The sequence below is a fragment of the Carcharodon carcharias genome, chromosome 26 (assembly GCF_017639515.1).
Source record: "Carcharodon carcharias isolate sCarCar2 chromosome 26, sCarCar2.pri, whole genome shotgun sequence".
Classification (NCBI taxonomy): domain Eukaryota; kingdom Metazoa; phylum Chordata; class Chondrichthyes; order Lamniformes; family Lamnidae; genus Carcharodon; species Carcharodon carcharias.
The window spans coordinates 6,798,266-6,815,544 of record NC_054492.1 but is presented as its reverse complement, the minus strand read 5'-3'; the positions used below and the strand labels follow the sequence as shown (position 1 = coordinate 6,815,544).

Genomic DNA, 17,279 nt, shown 5'->3' with positions numbered 1-17,279 from the left:
GTGAGTGGGTGAATGGGGGTGATGAAGGGTGAGGGCTGAGAGGCATTTTTTTTGTTCTATTCCTTCTTCACAATGCCAGAGCACTGATGCCACAGCCTGTCTCTGCTTGACAGCCCCTGTGCTGTCTCTGAACTGTTTCCAAGGGTGGCAGGCCAGTGTTCCATTTCACCCCACCACCCCCGCCGCACCACCCCCCCCCCCCCCCCCCCCCCCCCCCCCACCCCCACCCACCCCTTCCCCACCCCCACCACTGGAACGTGTGTCTGGGGCACTTTTTTCCCGGTCAGGTTGGCGCAGCCAGGAATTGTCTCGACCCTGCCCTCCCAATTCAAGAGTGAAAGCTCAGACCCTTTGCTCTTATATTCCAATCCTATAACAAAATAGAATTGAGCAGAACTTTCATTCACCGGGCCCTCAAACCATGGCAAAATAATACAAATTGAGCATTTTCACTCTCTGAAAGGTGAGTGTGGCCTTTGCGCACTGGCAAGACACTTCTGCTTAATTCAGCTGCTAACTTTCTACTTGAAGATTTTTGGAGTTCAGACAGCTGTTGGGCTGTTCCCAGCGACTGAGCATTGCAGCAATCAAAACCGGCAAAGGAGTGAGAGAACGGACAATGAGCGCGCTTTGTTCAAGTGTTGCATGAAAATCAAATCGCCTGGGCATTGAGCACAAAGGTAGCTTATGAAAATAAATACTCTACCCGGTCTGTGAGAAAAACTGAACAAAAAGCAAAATGGTGCAGATGCTGGAAATCTGGGATAGATTTCAGACAGATCTAGCAACTCAAGACTGGGCATCCATGAGGTGCTGTGGGCCATCAGCAGCAGCGGAATTGTACTTGAACACAATCTGTGATCTCATGGCCTGGCATATTCCCCACTCTACCATTACCACCAAGCCAGGGGATTAACCCTGGTTCAATGAAGAGTGCAGGAGGGCATGCCAGGAGCAGCACCAGGCATTCCTAAAAATGAGGTGTCAACCTGGTGAAGCTATAACACAGGACTACTTGTGTGCCAAACAGCACAAGCAGCAAGTGATAGACAGAGCTAAGCGTTCCCATAACCAACGGATCAGATCTAAGCTCTGCAGTCCTGCCACATCCAGTCATGAATGGTGGTGGACAATTAAACAACTCACTGGAGGAGGAGACTCCACATATATCCCTATCCTCAATGATGGGGTTGCCCAGCACATCAGTGCAAAAGATAAGGCTAAAGCATTTGCATCGATCTTCAGCCAGAAATGTAGAGTGGATGATGTATTTCGGCCTCCTCCGGAGGTCCCCAGCATCACAGATGCCAGTCTTCAGCCAGTTTGATTCACTCCACGTGATATCAAGAAACGGCTGAAGGCACTGGATACTGCATAGGCCATGGGCCCTGACAATCTTCTGGCAATAGTACTGAAGACTTGTGCTCCAGAACATGCCGCACCCCCAGCCACGCTGTTCCTGCACAGCTACAACACTGGCATCTACCCGGCTATGTGGAAAATTGCCCAGGTATGTCCTGTACACAAAAAGAAGATCAAATCCAACTCGGCCAATTACCGCCGCATCAGTCTACTCTCCATCATCAGTAAAGTAATGGAACGGGTCATCAGTGGCATTTGCTTAGCAATAACTTGCTCACTGACACTCAGTTTGGCTTCTGCCAGGGCTACTCAGTTGCTGACCTCATTATAGCCTTGGATAAAAGAGCTGAACACCAGAGTGAGGTGAGTGCGACTGCCCTTGACATCAAGGCAGCATTTGACTGAGTGTGGCATCAAGGAGCCCTAGCAAAACTGGAGTCAATGGGAATCAGGGGGGAAACTCTCCACTGGTTGGAGTCATACCTAGCACAAAGGAAGATGGTTGTGGTTGTTGGAGGTCAGTCATCTCAGCTCCAGGACATCACTGCAGGAGTTCCTCAGGGTAGTGTCCTTGGCCCAACCATCTTCAGCTGCTTCATCAATGATCTTCTTTCCATCATAAGGTCAGAAGTAAGGATGTACGTTGATGATTGCACAATGTTCAGCACAATTCGTGACTCCTCAGATACAGAAGCAGTCAATGTCCAAATGCAGCAAGACCTGGAGAATATCCAGGTTTGGGCTGACAAGTGGCAAGTAACGTTTGTGCCACACAAGTGCCAGGCAATGACCATCTCCAACAAGAGAGAATCTAAACATCACCCGTTGACATTCAATGGCATTACCATCACTGAATCCCCCACTATCAACATCCTGGGTGTTAGCATTGATCAAAAACTGAACTGGACTAGCCATATAAATACTGTTGCTAAATACAGAGACTAGGAATCCTGCAGCGAGTGATTCACCTCCTGTCTCCCCAAAGCCTGTCCACCATCTACAAGGCACAAGTCAGGAGTGTGATGGGATAATTTCCACTTGCCTGGATGAGTGTAGCTCCAACAACACTCAGGAAGATTGACACTATCCAGGACAAAGCAGCCCACTTGATTGGCACCCCATACACAAACATTCACTCCCTCCACCACCGACGCACAGTAGCAGCAGTGTGTACCATCTACAAAATGCACTGCAGGATCTCATGAGACAGCAACTTCCAAACCCATGACCACTACCATCTAGAAGGACAAGGGCAGCATACACATGGGAACACCACCACTTGGAAGTTCCCCTTCGAGTCACTCACCATCCTGAATTGGAAATATATCGCCATTCCTTCACTGTTGCTGGGTCAAAATCCTGGAACTCCCTCCCTAACAGCACAGTGGGTGTAACCACACCACATGGACTGCAGCGGTTCAAGAAAGTGGCTCACCACCACCTTCTCAAGGGCAATGAGGGATGGGCAATAAATGCTGGACAAGCCAGTGATGCTCATATCCAGTTAATGTATTTTTAAAAAATATGCCAGGAACTATTCAGTGTGACAGAAGGTGGGAAGTGGCATTCCTGAAACGTTAACTTTGTTTCTCTCCAAAGTTGCTGCCTGACCTGCTGACTATTTCCAGCATTTTTTTGTTTTTGTAGCTAGGAAGAGTATATCACTCCTGCTGAGTATTTCCAGGCACTTTGTATGTCATTTTATTTCTTTTCCTGTGGTTGTGTCATTTATTCCCCTTTACACTCATCCTCCATGTACAGATGAACAGCATTTAAAATGAAACAGTCTAATGAAGAGTCTACCACTGAAATGTAGCTTATATATTCCACACAGCCTGCCTGACCTACTTTGTCTTTCCAGTGTTGTTTATTAAGCCATTTAGCTGGTATCCTCAAGATCCTTCTTCTTATTTGTAAGTTTGAGGGCCCAACACTTTTCATTGAAGAATTCAGTAAATCATTTCTGATTCGGAGTCTGATCACCTGCACGATTATGGCTGGAAAATACGATACGAAAATAAGATTTGGATCCACGAGAGGTGATTTTGAATAAGAATTCCTGCACTGAGACGCAACTAGTCAGAGCGTAAATCAGGAATTCAGGGACAGAAGTCAGTAAGCAGGTAACATATCAATTTATGTTAAAAGTTCAGAATAAGAGTCTTGGCTTCTCTCCACAGATGTTGCCAGAGCTGCTGAGTAATCCAGCAGTTTGGACAGGGTTTTTTGCACTCGATCAGGGCCGGCATGTTCGGGGCGCAATCGGAGAAGTCTGGTGAGACGTGAATCCAGAACACGAGTGTTTCCTCCCTCGTCAATGGCGGGCCGCGTTTCTTGGCGTTGAACGTCGTGAACTTAATTTTCATAAATTTGCATCTCATTATTGTGGTCACATGCCAGAATCAGCCCCGCCCCCCCCCCACCCCCCACCACCACATCAAATTTAAATCCCACATCGACGTGATGTCAGAACCACCTTTAAAAGGTGTACACCCGGCGACCTGAACTTCGAGGGGAACTCGGAGGTGAGCGCACACAACTTAGCGCAGTGCCCGCGAGGAACCCCCATAGGAATTTACAGACTCGGGAGTAGGGATCACAGGCACCTCTCCAAACGGATTCTTCCCAGCTGGCTTTCAGTGCGGAATCAGGGCAAGGGCTCCAGTGCCAGGGGTAGGGGGGGCAAAGCAGCATAGACTGAAGCAAGCACACAAGCACATGTCAGGGGGCGAGGGGGTGAAGAAGCCGCCCAGGCACTTGGAAAAGCATTTCAAGATTGAGCGTTCTTCCGCAGCTGAGACTGTTCAGCATCAGCTCCAGTGACTTGCTCAGAGTCTGGTTTCTGAAGCAATTGTGTCCACTCAAGCAACACAAATTCCTGATTGAGCCACTTATTGCTCCTGAACTCTTAACCCCTTGGGCCAAGCTGCAAAATAATCTGCCTTTTATGGGGCTGCAGAACAATTGGGTGACTGGGCAAGTTAGAGGATCCCCTTGCGATAGGTGGGCATGGAACAGTCATTGAGGGAGGTGCTCAGAACCCTGTGCTTTGCAGTTGTTCAGGCTTTGAGCAGTAACCCTCATGGTCCAAGCCAACCGCATAGCCTTGGAGTGCAGGTGAGGATAATACCTGTGCCTGAGTGGAAAGTGCAGGAGGCAGTCGAGTGGCCAAAGCTGTTGCCACTCGGTCATGTGGTATGGGACAGAGGTGGGTGGGGTTTTGGTCAGGCATCAAGCAAACTAAGCACTGGCCATCCAAGTGGTGGCCAGGACTCTCCAGGGGCCTTGAGACACAGCCGGAGCCAGAGACTTAACCAAGAGAGGTCCTTAGGAAACAATGCTGACCCTCGCATCTCTCTGATACTGATACCTGCAGTGAGGAGACCATCAGAACATGGAGCCTGGTGATCTCGCTGTTTGCCTCGTGGCTTATAAGTAGGATAGAAGACGGAGAAGAATGCAATGAAGGCGCCTCCAAAGGGAGGAGCACAACCCTCCAGATCAAGGGGCAGCAGGGCCTCCCCCTCATGTAGAGGAACATCCACCGTGAGCCGTCGTTCGCAGGCAACTCACTAGGCCCAGGGTCTATAGACAGCACTTGTCCGACCTACAGATGAGCGAGAACCAGTGTCACCAAAGACTGTGATCGTCAAGGGAACTGATTACTCAAATATGCCACCTTCTGCAGGATTTGGCACCTTGGGGACTCTGAGGGCATTCACTGCCAGTGGCATTGAAAGTGACCACCATGCACAATTTCTACGACTTTGGCTCCTTCCAGGACTCCACTGGTGACCTGTGCGGGATCTCTCAAGCTCCCAGTCACAAAAGTACCCAGGAGGTCACGGACGCCATCCTTCCCAAGACACACAACTTAGTCATTTTCCACTGAGGCCAGGTGAGCTCGGAAGCAAGAGCTCTGGGATTCACTGGGATTTGCGGTTCCCACAGGTGCAGGTGCCATTGACTGCACTCACATGACTCTAAGGTCTCCATGACAACAAGCAGTCCGGCTTCTGGGGTCACAGGAAGAGGGGATTTGGATGGGCTGGACAGTCCCAAAGGGCCCCTGGCTGACTCCTTGAGAGGAAGGGGCAACTGGAGTGAGCTTGAGATGCCCTGTACCCCCTCATGTTGACACTGATGGATGCCTGCAAGTGCCTCAACAATGGAGTGCAGCTCTGGCAGCAGTGCAGGACCGATGTACTGGACCAAGGTCTCCATGGTGGCTGCCATCCTACCAGTGTTGACCTCAGTATGTTGGCATACCAGCACTAACACCTCAGACTGAAGGCAGACGGACAACTCCATCATGCCTTGCAATCTGAGGAGTGCAGCGGACATCCCTTCCTGATGTACCCGAGCTTGCCTTTGCAGCTCCAGCAACTGAGGTGGAACTGAGTCAAGAGGCTCCTTAACCAACTCAGACTCAGCAGATTCCTGGCCTCCAACTGTCCTCCGAGCAGCAGCACTCTGGGATTTCCATGCATCCGCTTGCTCTGGATCAGACGATGTAATATGCTCACCAGACTGTGGCCCTGTGGCTACTCTAGAGCTAGGTCCCACCGAGGTTCATGCCTCTGCGATGGTGAAGGGTCAGTGCTGTGACGGGTCTTCAATGAGGGTGTCATCAGGTACCTCTTCTGAGGTGTCTTTGGTGTTTGAGTTGAGGGCCTGTTACTCGGATGCTTCCCAGGTGCACCTACAAAAGGGAGATCAGTAGTGCACGGCAGGGGACTGTGGAACAAGAGACATCACTCACTGTATTATTGTCCGATAGATGTTGCATTGCTGGATCCTCACTCAGTTGAGCACCGCCGACCTCACCGTCAGCACAGGAACAGTCCAGATCCTCATGGCCAGGTGAATGGCGCTATTCTCAAAGTTGGTCAAGACCTTCAATTGAGGCATTTTGCCCCCGGTCTGTGACCTCTCCCTTTTGCTGTGTGCCAGCTTGTCCTGCATGAAGACTTTTGGAGAGAGTGTTAGCAGGACATATGCCTGGCCAGGTGAGAAGGAGACCTGGCATGTGTGGGTGGTGAGTGGTGCCATGGACAGGATGAGGACATGATCCACGGGGCAGATGAAGGTGTGTGTGAGAGAATGAGCGGTGCTGTCCCTTGAACTGACAGTGAGTGAGATCCCTGTGGATGTGTGATGGGCTTTGGCACTGACCATCACTGCCACCACCTCCCATGCTGGATTGATGACCTGGCTTACTGGTCTTCACCCAGAGCAGGGGTAGATGGTGTGTGTGAGAGAGTGAATGGTGATGTCCCTTAAGCTGGCAGTGAGTGAGATCCCTGTGGATGTGTGATGAGTTTGTGAGTGTGTGAGTTGAGAGTGATGAGAAGGGTGACTTACCCTGGCGGAACGGAGGAGATCATTCATCCTCTTTTGGTACTGGGTGGCTGTCCTCTTTTGCAGGGTGTTGGCACTGCCCATCGCTGCCACTGCCTCCCATGCTGGATTTGTCACCTTGGATGAGGTTCTTCATCTAGAGGGGGGTAGAGGGCTTCGCAGCGGCCCTCCACTGTGTCCGGTCAGCTCTCGAGAGAGGCTTCACTGAATTTGGGGACCGCATGTTTCCTCCCTTTGGCAGCCATGTCTTTCTAGTAGCTTTCGATCCCTTAGGGAGAGGAGCTCTGTGGGGGGGCAACATTTAAGTATAGCCCATGGATGACTGAAGGCCTGAAGAGACAGCGGTTTGGGCAAATCAGTGATCTGACGTGAAACCAGTACCTCTCAATTTTTTCAACAAAGTGGCGGAAAAAGCTACTGTTGCCATCAGCGGGTCAAATACTGATATCCCTGCCCACCCTCGGACTTTGCCAACTTCACAGAAAATCCCGACCTTTGTTTTTATTTCAGGTTTCCAGCATCTGCGGTATTTTGCTTTTATTTTATTGACTTACACCTTGGTAGAAAACGGACTTAGTGTCTGCTCTCTCTCTACACCTGATATACGCCTCTCCTGGGTGAGCAACCCCAGAGAAGTCATCCCCTGTAGGGACTGCTTATTCAGTTAAATGTACAAGAACCAATGCTATTTTATTTGATTTGATTATAAGTGGCCTCACCTGTCAAGGTAACTTCATCACCATCTTGAAGGAATTTGCGTGTCTGTCCATTACCAAGATCAATCACTTTTGTTCCTTTCCATGACAACTCCAACATTGAGCCAAAGCTCTCTGGGGTCTGGAAAGCATAACCACAGATATTCTATTACACAGTCCTTGCAAACCTACACATGAAACAAACAGTCAGTGAAAAAACTAATATTGTAATCTAAGATTAGAAAATATTAACACTGAAAATGTACCAATGATACTTCCCACACATTTTACATGATCAGTATTGAATTAAACACTACCTGTAGGAATTTTAGCAACATTGACAGGAGTCCATCAATAATCTACTAATGCAGTTGCACTAAATATCTACATACCAGCGGTCCCTCAGCACCTGTCCCAGTTTCATCTTGGTGTTTTACTCAGCTTCTGAAAGTGTCGTGCTTTGCACACCATCTCGGGCAGCAGATTGGTATGGGGGGGCATGAGGGGCCATGGAGGACCATAGGTTGGCACGATGGATTTGACAGACTATGGTGGTGAGTTGAGGGCTGGAGGCCTATGTGGCTGCTTCCAAATTCTTTCTGGGAGTGGCAGGCCTGACTCCAGTTATCATCCATGCCCCACCCCAGAACGAGAATCCCACCTTTGCAGGCACTTTCTCCCGAGCAGGGTTGCTGAGCCAGGAAATTTCCTGATTCCTGCTACCTGCCTCTAGGATGAAACTCCAGTCCAATATTTCAACTGATGCCTGACCAAAGTCTTGTACAGGCCTCATCTTACAAACAGTTGTCTTGTTCTCTCTATCGCCTCACAGCTTTGCTCATGAATGTTTAGAATCTGAGAACACACTTCATTCTTTATCCAACTTCTTCACTGCTGCTCCCTGAAGGGTGTCTACGCATTGAATATTCACCCTCACCACACTGCACTTTTCCAAGTTAAAAATCATTGCTGGTCCTGAGCATAATCTCCCAACACACTAAGATCAACCTGCAACTGCCAACTTCATCTACAGTCTTAAATTCACACAGATCTTAGTATCATTTGCAAAAAGTTATCTATTCTGACCCAACACCTATATCTATGTCAGTGTTAAAAATTGTAATGAGCAACAGTCCCAAATCGAGTCCCCTGTGGGGCACCACTGGTAACCAGTCTCCAAACTGATCCAAATTGAGAGTAATTGGGCTCCATCCCTCTATCCCTGGAATTAAACATAGCGGGTGGGAGGCTTTTTAACGGAGACAGGTTTGTGGGGTTGGGAAATTTCCGGACTCACACTTTCGGTTTCCTTCACAAAAATCCAGCCCAAAATGTTCGGTTGGGTGCCACAGAAGTTAATGAGTCAGGTAATGTTAGTCTGACAGTGCCACTGACAAGCGCAGTACCATTAAACTGTTGGATCATGTGCTATTTTTAAAAATACATTAGATATATATTAAACGTATTTGAAAGTAAACTCAATTTTAAATAAATGATTAAGTAAAATCATTGTTTTTTTAAATGATGCCAAGTTTGATATTTTTCACCTCTAGCAAACAATGAAATGAAAAAAATAGCTGCTACTCACAGAGCCACTGATAGTTCCAGAGGCCAGCAAGTCCCCAGGTCTTACATTGCACCCATTAACAGTATGGTGAGCCAGCTGTTGCTTCAGGGTCCAGTACATGTGCTGAAGAGAAGCCAACAAACACAGTAAATGAAGACTTGTTTGTTGTAAAGCACATCCAACAACAACTTGCTTTCATAATTCATCTTTAACAGAGTAAAAGGCATTTCACAAGGGTAATTTCAAAACTTCACACAGTCACAAAGAAATATAACGAAGCAAGGAGCTACTTAAAGGGGGAGAGAGGGGCAGAAAGTTGGAGAGGTTAGGGAGGGAATTTCTTCGTTTCTGTTCTCCTCAGCTGAATGGTGGAGTGATGAAAATCAGCGATGCTGAGGGCGCCAGAAGTGGGGGAGCGCAGAGATCTCGGAGGGTTGCAGAGCTGGAGGAGGTGACAACAGTGCTCCTGAAAGTGTCAGGATGGTGAGTGATTTGTGGGGGTTGGGGGGGGGGGGCTTCCAAGTGGTGGTGTTCTCATCTATCTGCTGCCCTTGTCCCTCTAGATGGTAGTAGTTGTGGGTTTGCAAGCTGCTGTTTAAGGAGCCTTGGTGAATTCCTGCAGTGCGTCTTGTAGATGGTACACAAACTGCTGCTACCGTGCATCCGTGGTGGAGGGAGTGAATGTTTGTGGATGGGGTGCGACTCAAGCGGACTGCTTTGTCCTGGATGGTGTCAAGCTTCTTGAGTGTTGTTGGAGTTGCACTCATCCAGGCAAGTGGAGAGTATTCCATCACACTCCTGACTTATGCTGTGTAGATGGTGGACAGGCTTTGGGTAGTCAGGACGTGATTTACTTGCCACAGGAATCCTAGCCTCTGACTTGCTTTTGTAGACACAGTATTTATATGGCTATTCCAGTTCAGTTTCTGGTCAATGGTAACCCTCCCAGGATGTTGATAGTGGGGACTTCAGTGATGGTAATATCAAGGGGTAATGGTTAGATTCTCTCTTGTTGGAGATGGTCATTGCCTGGCACATGTATGGTGTGAATGTTATTTGCCACTATATTCAGCCCAAGCCTGGATATTGTCCAGGTCTTGCTGCATTTGGATATGGTCTGCTTCAGTGTCTGAAGAGTCGTGAATGGTGCTAAACATTGTGCAATCATCAGCGAACATCTCCACTTCCGACCTTATGATGGAAGGAAGATCATTAATGATGCAACTAAAGATATTTGGACCAAGGACACTACCCTGAGGAACTCCTGCAGTGATGTCCTGCAGCTGAGATGATTGGCCTCCAACAACCAAAATCATCTTCCCTTGTGCTAGTTATGACTCAAACCAGCGGAGAGCTTTCTCCCTGATTTCCATTGACTCCAGTTTTACTAAGGCTCCTTGATGCTATACTTGGTCAAATGTTGCCTTGATGTCAAGGGCAGCCACTCTCATCTCACCTCGGGAGTTCAGCTCTTTTGTCCACGTTTGAATCAAGGCTGTAATGAGGTCAGGAGCTGAGTGACCCTGGCGGAACACAAACTGGGCGCCAGTGAGCAGATTATTCCTAAGCAATTGCCGCTTGATAGCAATCCAGATGACCCCTTCCATTACTTTACTGATGATGGAGAGTAGACTGATGGGGGTAATTGGCCGGGTTGAATTTGTCCTGCTTTTTGTGTACAGCAAATATCTGGGCAATTTTTCACATAGCCGGGTAGATGCCAGTCTTGTAGCTGTACTGGAACAGCTTGGCTAGGGGTGCGGCAAGTTCTGGAGCACAAGTCTTCAGTACTATTGCCAGAATAGTGTCAGGGCCCATAGCCTTTGCAGTATCCAGTGCCTTCAGCCGTTTCTTGATATCAAATGGAGTGAATTGAATTGGTTGAAGACTGGCATCTGTGATGCTGGGGACCTCCAGAGGAGGCCAACATGGATCATCAACTCAGCACTTCTGGCTGAAGATTGTTGCAAATGCTTCAGCCTTATCTTTTGCACTGATGTGCTCGGCTCCTCCCTCATTGAGGATGGGGGTATTTCTGGAGCCTCCTCCTCTAGTGAGTTGTTTAATTGTCCACCACCATTCATGACTGGATGTGGCAGGACTGCAGAGCTTAGATCTGATCTGTTGGTTGTGGAATCACTTAGCTCTGTCTATTGCTTGTTGCTTATTCCATTTGGCACGCAAGTAGTCCTGTGTTTTAGCTTCAACAGTTGACACCTCATTTTTAGGTATGCTTGGTGCTGCTCCTGGCATGTCCTCCTGCACTCTTCATTGAACCAGGGTTGAACCCCTAGCTTGATGGTAATGGTAGAGTGGGGGATATGCCAGGCCATGAGGTTAGAGATTGTGTTCAAGTACAATTCTGCTGCTGCTGATGGCCCACAGCACCTCATGGATGCCCAGTCTTGAGTTGCTATGCATGTTCAAAATCTATCCCATTTAGCATGGTGGTAGTGCCACACCACACAATGGTGGGTATCCTCAATGTGAAGCTGGGACTTCATCCCCACAAGGACTGTGCAGTTGTCACTCCCACCGACACTGTCATGGACCGATGCTTCTGTGGCAGACAGGTTGGTGAGGATGAGGTCAAGTATGTTTTTCCCTCTTGTTGGTTCCTTCATCACCTACCGCAGGTGCAGTCTAGCAGCTACGTCCTTTAGGACTCAGCCAACTTGGTCTGTGATGGTGCTACCGAGCCACTCTTGGTGATGGGCATTGGTAAAGTCCCCCACCCAGAGTACATTCTGCCCCCTTGCCACCCCCAGTGTTTCCTCCAAGTCGTGTTAAACATGGAGGAACACTGGCTCGTCAGCCGAGGGAGGGCGGTACATGGTAATTAGCAGGCACTTTCCTTGCCCATGTTCAATCTGATGCCATGAGACTTCATGTGGTTCTATCTTGGCTTCAAAAAGAGGGTTACTCCTGGGACTGGTTTGTGGGATGGCAAAAGGAAAAAGGCCGCTGAATGGGGCAACAGGGACCCCCAACATTGTTTCCGCCCAGTCCAATTTTGTGCATTGCGGGAAAGAGCAGGGTCCAAATGGGACTTGTGCCTTTAACAAGCCACTTAATATCCTTGTGGGCTCATTGACAGCCTGTGCCAGGCAAGCTTTGTAATGTTCAAGGAGGCTCCCAGAGTTCAGCAGCTATTGGGTTTTACGCCAGCTGCATGGAAACGTGAACCATGGTACCTAAAATGGTTTTGCCTCCTTTACAGTTCATCATGAAACATTGTAGCATGTGTTCAGTAAGGAGAGCTATGTCAGTGCTGTGATTGGAAGATGTAAGTACCCCTTAAATAATGCGTTTGTCAGATCATTATTACTGCTAGCCGACTAGCTGTCAAGTAAAAGATCGCCATTGTAAATGCAAAAAAGTGTTGAAATGAGTGAAAGAAGTTATTCTAATGGATAATCAGGTAATCCTATTGAAAGGGATCCTAGTATGATAATCAAGTGTAAATTTTAACGGTTTCCCATTAGTTTTATATATTCTCCTCAGGCACCTTTTGAGATTAGTTTGAGGTTAGTTCTGAGGTTAGTTTGTTAATGTGGAGAATTTTATGGGCTCTTGGCTACAATCCAAGTGTCTAATTGTTTTACAAATGCTTGACGCTGTTTGCACAGCTGGTTTGAAGTGTCAGTTTGTTACTTAGAGAGAGTTATGGGCTATTCAACATTTCCAGCTGTCATAATAGGGTGTGTGAGTTCTATTCGTAAAGTGGATAATGGGTGAGAGGGTTTAGGTTGACCAGGAGGTTTAGATTTCTATAGATTGTGAGGCCTTCCCAATGCAGCTCAACTTTGCTATTGATTCCATTGGACGACTCTGAATGGAGGCAGGCCTTTTAACCTGCCTGCTCGGAATCATCCCACCAGGCCCATCTCCAGGCCAATTAAGGCCCAGACTGCTGGAAAATCCTGTTTCCTGGCAGCCTGGGGAAGGAGGCGGGATCAAAAGAGCAGGATTAGTTCCGCCTCCCCATTCCCGTCTCTGAGATGTAATCTGGCCCACGCTCTCTGCTGTTTGTTTGGAGACCTGCAAGGTTTCTTCCAGAAATACAATGGGAGATCGGGAGGATCCATGCAGAATTTTAGAGCTCATTTCTCTAACCTGGTGAGAAACCATTTCTTTCATCCTAGAATTATCTTGTGTTGTTCTTATCAAACATTGAAAGTATTTAAAGTAAGTGAATGGCACAAGCTGTAACGTAGGGCCTGAGAGAGGGCACAGAGGGAATTTACTAGAATGGTACCAGAGACAAAGGATTTCAGTTAACTGGAGGAACTGGGGAAACTGGGATTATTCTTAAAGCAAAGAAAGTTAAGGAGAGAATGAATAGAGGTGTTCAAGATCATGAAGGGCTTTGAAAAGTAGGAAGAAATTGTTTCCATTGGCAGGAGAGTTGGTGACAAGAAGAGACAGTTTTAACCAATTATCAGTTAACCAATTGTGACCAATGAGTAATTGTGACAGGAGTAAAATGCCAGTCGCTGTGATCTGGAATGTGCTGCCTGAAAGGGCAGTGGAAGCAGATTCAATAGTAACTTTCCAAATGGAACTGAAAATTACGCAGGGCTATGGGGAAAGAACAGGGAATTTGGATAAATGGTAGCTCTTGCAAAGAGCCGTGTCAGACATGATGGACTGAATGGCCTCCTTCTGTGTTGTAAAAGTCAATGACTGCAACTCATTGTAACTTCAACAAAAGGCAGGTGATGGGGAGATGATGGCATAGTGGTGTTGTTGCTGGACTACTAATCCAAAGACCCAGGGTGATACTCAGGGGATCTGGGTTCAAATCTTGCCATGGCAATTGGTGGAATTTGAATTCAATAAAAATCTGGAATTAAAAACGTAATGACCATGCTGATTGTTGTGAAAACCCATCTGGTTCACTCATGCCCTTTAGGGAAGGAAATCTGCTGTCCTCACCTGGTCTGGCCTACATGTGACTCCAGATCCACAGGAAACGTGGTTGACTCTTAGATGCCCTTTAAACAGGGGCAGTTAGAGAATGGCAATAAATACCAGCCTAGCCACATCCCGTGAATGAATAAAAAAGAAGTCATTGGACATTGAGCTCACCTTGAAGTTAGAGTGACAGACAGTTGCTTTTTCAGTCATTGCTTCACCTGCCATCAAACACACACAGAAAATTCTTGAACCAGAGGTCAACATTCTAAGCAATTGTGAAATGTTACTAAAATATACAATTAAATAACAAGCAAGATTTGTTCAACTCTATTCACATTTAAACTGGAATTTCCCAGTCCCATTAGTATTTGGCGTCATGGGGGAAGGGGGTGGTCAATATGGTGAGAAGTCAGTTTCATGCCATTGTGAAACCAGTTTGCGATCGTCCGCTCTACCCGATGCCTCATATTGGGAACGTCATTTTAATACATTTGCATCTCATTGTTACCCTTACTCACCAGAATCATCCACTATGTCACATTTCAGCACAGACTAGAAGGGCTGAATGGCCTGTTTTCTGTGCTGTAGTGTTCTATGGTTCTATGGTTCTATTTACAGCCCAGGTTGGCATGACTTCAGAGAAGCGTCCTTCACAACTGCATTTAAAAGGTTTTCACCTGGTGACCTGAACTTGGAGGGGAGTTCAGAGGTGAGTGCAACCTTGCACAGTGCTCACGAGCATCACCTGTAGGACATCAAGGAGAAGGTGCCGCGCATTTGCTGGGGGCACAGGCAAGTCACTTTTTCCCAGTTGGCTTTCAGTGACATGCTGGGGGCAAGGGCTCCAGCGCGGGTCAGACCTGGGGTAGGGGAGCGGGGGGGCAAGGGGGCAAGGCAGCACAGGCAGAATAAAATACTCAGGCACATACCGGGTTGAGAGAGGAGAGAGAGGGGGTGAGGGAATCAGCCACGCATTTGTGAAAGCTTGTCAAAAGTGAGCATTCTCCCACAGCTGACTCTGTTCAGCAACAGCTACATTGACCTGCTGGGAGTCAGGCCTCTGAAGCTTTTCTGCCCCGTCAAGCAACACAAAAGCATGAAATTGCCACCAAATCCTCCCGAACTTTTCACCCCTCCTGCGCAGACTGCAAATTAATGTGTGTTTTAAGAGGTAGCAGGTCATCTGGCCAACTAGGCAAGTTTTGGTATCCCCTTGTGAAAAGTGACCATGGAGCAGTCACTGGTGGAGGTGCTCACAGCCCCTTGCAATGTCTGCATTCAGGTTTGGTCCAGTCTCCCCCATGGTTCAAGCTAACAGTGCAGCCTTGCAGTGTGGGTTAGGAGAATGCCTGTGCCTGAGCTGAGAGCACAGCCTGCAGTCCCATGGGCAAAGCTGCTGCCAATCAGTCAGCTGGAGTGGGGCGGAGGTGGGTGGGGTTTCGGGCAGCCAATGAGTGCACTACACACTGGCCATCCAAGTGGTGACCAGCACTTTCCTGCATACTTGAAGGGGCCTTCAGACTTAACCAAGAGAGGTTCTTAGTACACCCAAGTGAATCCATGTGTCTCTCTCTTTGATCCTGCAGGAGGAGAACATCAGGATCATGGAGCCTGGTGAATTAGCGGGATGCTTCATGGCTTACAGGGAGCAGAGAAGAAGGAGAGGAGAATGGCAGAGGCCCCTGGCTCAGCAAAGGGAGGAGCACCTCCCTCAAGATGAAGGGGTGGCAGGGCCTGCTGCACACGCAGCTGAAGATCCACAGAGAGCCGTCACTCATTAGTGTCTCATTAGACCCAGGGTCTATAGACGGCGCCTGTCATTCCTGCAGATGATGGAGATCCAGTGTCGCTGAAGACTGCGCATGTGTCACATATGCCACCTACTGCAGGATTTGGTACCACGGGGACATGGAGGGCATCCAGTGCCTGTGGTCATGCAAGTGACTGAGGTGCTCAATTTTTATGCCAGTGGTTTCTTCCAGGGCTCCACAGGTGACCTGTGTGGGATATCACAAACCTCCATGTGCAAGTGTATCCAGGAGGTCACGGACACAATCTTCACAAAGGTACAGAAGTTTGTGCATATCGCCCAGAATCTAGGAAAGCCAGGAAGCAAAAGCGATGGGATTTGCACAGATCTCAGGTTTCCCACAGGTGCAGGGTGCTGACTGCACTCACATGGCACTTAGATCCCCATAGCAACAAGCTGTCAACTACATCAACCACAAGAGCGGTTGAATGTTCGGCTGGTGTGCGACCACCACCATCGCATCCTACAGCTCTGTGCATGACCCCTACATCCTTAGGTCACTGATCCCTGAAATCACCCAGGGTCCACAGAAGCTGCAGGATGACTCCTCAGGGACAAGGGCTGCTCACAGAGGACGTGGCTGATGATGACTGTGTGGCAGCCTCAAGCTGCAGCAGAGAGACAGTACGAGGCTCATGCGCGACCCAGACTTTGGTGGAGCAAACGACAGGCGTTTTGAAAATGAGGTTTCGGTATCTCAACAGGTCTGGTGGAGCACGGCAATACGGTCCCCAGAGGGTGTCACACATCATTGTCACTTGCTGCGTATACCACAACCTGGCACTGCAACAGGGGGAGGACCTGGCTGAGGAGGAGATGGAAGATATTCGATGAGGATGATGGCGAAGGGGATGACAGTAATGAGGTCCTCGAGGGCAAAGATGCCGGCGATGAGGCCATCACACTGGTCAGACGAGGCAGGCACACTTGGGAGGCCCTCATGCCACAAGATTCGTGGAGGATGATGGCGGCCTGCAGGGAGGACGCTCCATAGGTCTTCTTTTTGCCTCTGCAAAGATCTGACTCTCGTCTGAGGGCAGCTCGCTTGTGCTCTGTGATCAGGGTCATATCATAGAGATGCAGCCACAAAACTTTTAATGCACCTGATCCTTTGTCAGCCTTCAGCCCCTGACCCCTTCAGGAACACAGTGTCACTGGTCACAGATGCTGATGAGATGGGGGCCAGCCCCACCTTAAAGGTGCTGAGAGCCACACAGAGAGAATGATGGAACTCTGTGACACCTGCCCACAGCATTCTGGCAGCAATGACCAGCACCATCGAGGTGCAGGTATCAGTAATGTGTCCAGGGAGCGAGGGGCCAGACCATCACTGTGATCTGAAGGCTGCACAGAGCACAGGGAAGAGGCCCTGGACTGAGACACCTGCCTTTATTGTGTGCAGAAAGGTTTCACATCTGAGTGACATGAATACTGCTCATCAGAACAAAGAGCCATAGGCAGGGAGACATTCTTGGGAGTTTATTTACAATAGTGAACATTATGTACAAGTGATTAACACCCATGCCCAGGCTGTGCAACTAATTCTCCTTAACCTTCCTAACCC

The 17,279-nt window shown here is 48.5% G+C and overlaps 1 protein-coding gene across 3 annotated transcripts in view; it reads right to left on the bottom strand.

Moving 5' to 3' along the window:
• Window positions 1-17,279, bottom strand: part of fah (fumarylacetoacetate hydrolase (fumarylacetoacetase)) — a 71,504-nt gene that overhangs the window by 13,475 nt on the left and 40,750 nt on the right. For all 3 annotated transcript variants that reach the window (XM_041175134.1, XM_041175136.1, XM_041175135.1), the window contains 3 exons: window positions 14,077-14,123; window positions 9,007-9,108; window positions 7,443-7,560 (listed from right to left, as the gene is read on the bottom strand). In XM_041175134.1, coding sequence (XP_041031068.1) covers window positions 7,443-7,560; window positions 9,007-9,108; window positions 14,077-14,123 — 267 coding nt within the window. The remainder of the gene's footprint in view (window positions 1-7,442; window positions 7,561-9,006; window positions 9,109-14,076; window positions 14,124-17,279) is intronic.